Genomic DNA, 5,086 nt, shown 5'->3' on the forward strand with positions numbered 1-5,086 from the left:
AATAAATTTTAGTGTTTCTAAAGTCAACATCTTACGTATTTGAGTTTCTTTACTGTTACGTTATATTATATTCTACATATGTTTCGAAACACACGTGGACACGCCTTCTTCATATATATATATATATACACATACACTACTGTAGGCCTCTGGCCTAACTAGGCCCTTGACCTGCGATCCTTGTCTAGGCCCTGGCCTAGGCACATAGCATCAATTCAGAATCTGAATGCCAATACGCCAACATTCAAATTTACGCCAACATTCAAACAGAAATCCATCGCTTACCAATTATACAACAGGTCTTATCTTACTAACTCTATTACTACAGGTCTTATACTTACTCGATTACAATCAGTGCTAAAGACTGCGAGATTGAGTATTTGGGTTTGACACCATTGACCTATCATGCTCCTAGCACTAATGAATACACTATTTGGTATTTGACATGGTTAATGACCGCTATCGTTAATCATTGTGAAGATATGTCTGATAAAATTAATATTGATCTCGACAACATTGCAAACTGGTTGTATTGTAACAAATTAAACTTAAATATCAATAAAACAGAATTCATGGTAATTGGAACACACCAAAAATTGATAAAAAAAGAGTTAAATTTGGAAATTGAAGGTACACGCTTAAAAAGAGTTTATCAAAGTAAACATTTAGGTATTGTAATTGATGAGAATCTTTCATGGACAAAAAAAATTGAACATATTACCAGGCCTTTTTTATCTTAAGAAATCTAGTGAAATTGTTCCAAAATCCATTCAATGCACACTTTACAAAACTATTACTGCCCCACACTTCCAGTATTGTAATGTTGTCTGGGGAAGGTGTAATAGTAGTAGGTGTAAAAAGCTACAGGTTTTACAAAATAGAGCTGCCAAAATTATTACAAAGATGTCCAGTTATGATTCAAGCTCTGCAGCTCTCAAAAAATTAAACTGGAACAGGCTTGATACAAACCATTTTCACAACGAAGCTATTACAATGTACAAGATTATGAATAATATAAGCCCACAATATCTTATTAACAGATTCAGTTCTAAAGAAAGCCCACATAATACCAGATCTAAAGACAAACTTTATCTATGCAAACCTCTAACTGAATACAAAAAGAAAAGTTTCACCAATCATGGATCAAAATTATGGAATTCATTATCAGAAGAAGCAAAAAATGTTAAAGATTTAAAGAGTTTTAAAAATATTGTCAAACCTGACCAGTTTTTGAAACCGCAGATTTTATTATTTCGAATTTGAAATTGTTTAAAAGTAGTATTTAGTTCCTAATTTTTACAGTTGGTAGGTTTTTACTTTTCCATGTTTGTTTTCCCTTTCTTTTATCATATCAGTAGTTTAAGAACACGGCCTCTTGGAAGACCAACCTTTGTAAAAAGATTGAAATGAGTATCCGTGGATAAATAAAGTTATTATTATTTTTATCCCAAGCCCTGCAAGACCTTATGGTTAAGCCTTGATTCAAAACTATTTCATAATGAAGCTACTAATATGTACAAGATTTTTCATGGCAATGCACCTTCATACCTTAGGGATAGATTCATATTAAAAGAACCACAGTATAACACAAGATCAGCAGATATCTTATATTTAGAAAAACCAAAAACTGAATACAAATAAAAGAGTTTTACCTACCATGGTGCCATGCTGTGGAATAATCTTAATGACAATGTTAGAAATGCACCAAGTCTAGTCAAATTCAAACAGTTTATTTTATCTTGAGTGTACAATTTCACTCTGTTTGCTCACCTTCTATATACTGTTAAATGATTTTTTAGTATTTATGTATTGTGTTTCTTAATCTTCTGTTCTTGATACTTAACTACTACATAAGAAGGTATAATGCATGCTCCGGGTATTGGGATGCGTGCCATCGTGTTTGGGATTCAGTGTTTCGGCATTGATTTTGTCATCATCAGGCATAATGATGACATGATTAATGTCGGAATGCTGGGTCCGGGCGCGCTGGTGTGCATTTGGTTACTTGGAGTGTGTATTATACTTTCTTATCTGAGATTTTTTTTTTACTACATTGTGTTTGCTTTTATTGTTTTATACTACTTATATTTATACGGCCTTGCACGGCCTTGATGAAAAACACCCTTTGGTGAATCAAGTTTTACCGTGTTGAAATAAAGTATTTATTATTATTATTATAGGCTGTGTGAGGCTGTATGGTATTAAAACATCATTCTTAATACCTTTCTATGGGATGCCAACTAGGTCAATTTTAATTTGAAATCTGCATAATAATAGCAAATGTCGCTTTTTCGTCATTCTGTAAAAACGAAAATCATAAAAACATATATTTTTGAAAATTTTGAGGGTGTTAGACTAATACCTTAATACACCCTCCACTATGCCCCTTATATATCTGTCTCTTATACACATCTAGATGTGTATAAGAGACAGATACAGATAATGAATGTGATACATTTCATACACCAACCTATTTACAGTTGCAGAATGCCACACCTTCGGTACGCCAAGGTCAAAGACAGTGGCAGCTTTTGGATAATTTTTTTTTTTTTTGGGTGGGGCCCCCCTAAGCTGTCTGACTATCGAGCTTGATCTTGTATGCATGACCCCCTCCCAGACTTGCCAACCCTTGGGTCATGAAAATCTGGAGTTACCTTTTCTTACACTTCAGTACTTCTTGTTGGATGATTTAATTAAAGCCACAGACATGATGTATTAACATAAGAGTTTCTTACTCAAAAACATTTCTTGATATTACTACTTGTTGTCTAATGTAACTTGTACTTTTACTTTCATTGGCATGTTGATTATAAAAAAGTAATCACAATAGTTTATTCATTTATCGAAAACTGTATTGTCTCTTAAGGAATACAAAGAAACGTTTTTATTGATGGTAGTTAAATTGGTGTTAATGATATTTTTTCTGTTGAATTATAGCTGTATATTATCCTTATATTAATTACATCATAATTTTATGTCTTCCACAGGAATTGATGCTGAAGCTGCTGCAATTAGTGAGTGCTAGTTTAATATCATTGAAGAAGAAAAACTTTGTTTACTTTCATTTTAAGTTCAACAAATATTTTCTTTGAATTGCTTGTTTATATAAGTGATGGTAATGTTAATAATATTAATTTTACTATAGATCTGTCTTTAAAACAGGTAATAGTGCTTTATTTTCATTGCCATAATGAGATTTTAAAATGGATGCAAAACAGTTTTTAGAAATCTGGTGATTTATAAGTTTTATATGTTAAAATATGCTCTAATTAGTTATTTTTTTAAAAAAGAGTAATTTGGAGCATGGACGGTAATGGAACACGAATTTAAACATTGTCAAGTTTTTTTAAAACCCTCTGTTAGTTGGTAATGCTACACAAATTTCCCCTTCATGTAACCTACATATCAGTCTGACAGCATTGAAATACAGTCTGCCGCCCTCTCGTTCTATGTTTTCTATATCTTTTAAGAAAGATAGATAAAAAAGCTGTAAAAATTCATTCTTTTTGACCATGATGACGTGATTAAAATGAAAAATAAAAAGACACTTCCGAAAGATTATTGTCTCAGCTATAACATACTCACAGGTAGGAGACGATCGAAAAAGAATAAGCGAGAAACGTTTAAATGAGTTTAAAAATATAGATGTTATAAATAAAAATTCAGTTTTTTTTTTAAAATTCAAATGGCAATATGATGACGTCACAATGTCCGATCAGCCATAATGATCTATAAAATCATATCTGCAACTCGTGCTTTCAGAATATGGAATAATAATTGGGGGTCACCTTTCAACCAAAGGAGCCATAACTGATTAAAAAAAATAGGCATATTTTTAAGCATACAGTATATAAATGTTAACGCACGCGTACGCACACATTAAGATGCGCCAACGGAAAATTGTGGTATCTGACATTCAACCTTGACCTGAAGTGTATGCCCATTAAATTTGATATAGAAATGACGAATGGTTAAGATGATTATGGGGTCTTCAATGTTTTGAGGCAATAGAAGATTATGGGGTCAGAAAAAACATTTATTTTGACTATAGTACAAGAAAAACACATCTTAGGGTTGAAAAAATTGCTGAAACAGAATTTCTGTTTGCACAGTGCATTTTCTTAAGGTCTCTGTATGAACATACTAAAAGTCTAGAAAAATCCACATAGGGGAAGTGTGTTTTTTCAAAATGGCAAGTTTTAACCAAAAATTGAAAAAAACTTAACATATTTCAGCATATTTTTTTTTTTTTAATATATTTACAAATCCTAAAATGGTTCTGATGCATACAGGTACACTTATTTGATGTGGGTATCATTAATTTCAAGATGGCTGCCACAAATACAACGACATATTTAGTGGTGTATGCATAATACGCCAGGCAGCTATAGTGCCATATGGACGTTTTGGACAAAAGCACATGCTCCTTATGGTAATAGCTTTCAATTTTTGATAGAAACCATTTTATCGGAGGTCATTATGGCAGCCATATTAGATTTAAAAATGGCCACCTTATAAAACCTATGTATGGCCACCTTATAAAACCTATGAAACAACCCCTGTTGAAAATATTTTTAAATTACAAAAGCGAGCTCTCAGGATTTATGCAGGGACAACTCATATTTCCCATACCAAACTTTTATTTTACAGATTTAGTGTTCTAAATGTATTTGAATTGCATAAATTACAAAACCATGTTTTTATGTATCGCTTTAGAAATGAAACATTACCCCCACATATTTATAATCTATTTCCAAAACAACAGTCTGACATACATGATCATAATACTAGATTTGCTAAAAGTAACATTTTATTTGAAAAATATACATCCTCTTCTAGAAAAAAAATCCATATTTTACACTAGTCCAAAATTAGCGAATTCCTTAAAAACTTCCTTTAAATCGTTACCTGATCTCAACTCTTTCAAATACAATCTTAAAAAGTCTCTGGTCTCGGAGTATGGTGGGTAAGTTTCCTGGTCTGTCTGTCTGTCAGTCAGTCGTTCTTATTATACTTAACGGACTGCTACAATATGTATGCGTTTGTTAGTGCGTGTGTTTGTATATATATATATATATATATATAT

General features: G+C 32.0%; 1 protein-coding gene across 1 annotated transcript in view; it reads left to right on the forward strand.

Annotated features, from left to right (window-relative positions):
• LOC117104242 (limbic system-associated membrane protein-like) overlaps nt 1-5,086 on the forward strand; it is a 76,075-nt gene that overhangs the window by 15,025 nt on the left and 55,964 nt on the right. Inside the window, exon 4 of the mRNA XM_033244947.1 lies at nt 2,988-3,014. Within this exon, the coding sequence (XP_033100838.1) occupies nt 2,988-3,014 (27 nt within the window). The remainder of the gene's footprint in view (nt 1-2,987; nt 3,015-5,086) is intronic.

This window comes from Anneissia japonica, unplaced genomic scaffold, assembly GCF_011630105.1.
Source record: "Anneissia japonica isolate Jap-2015-1 unplaced genomic scaffold, ASM1163010v1 scaffold468_len270531_cov130, whole genome shotgun sequence".
NCBI classification, from domain to species: domain Eukaryota; kingdom Metazoa; phylum Echinodermata; class Crinoidea; order Comatulida; family Comatulidae; genus Anneissia; species Anneissia japonica.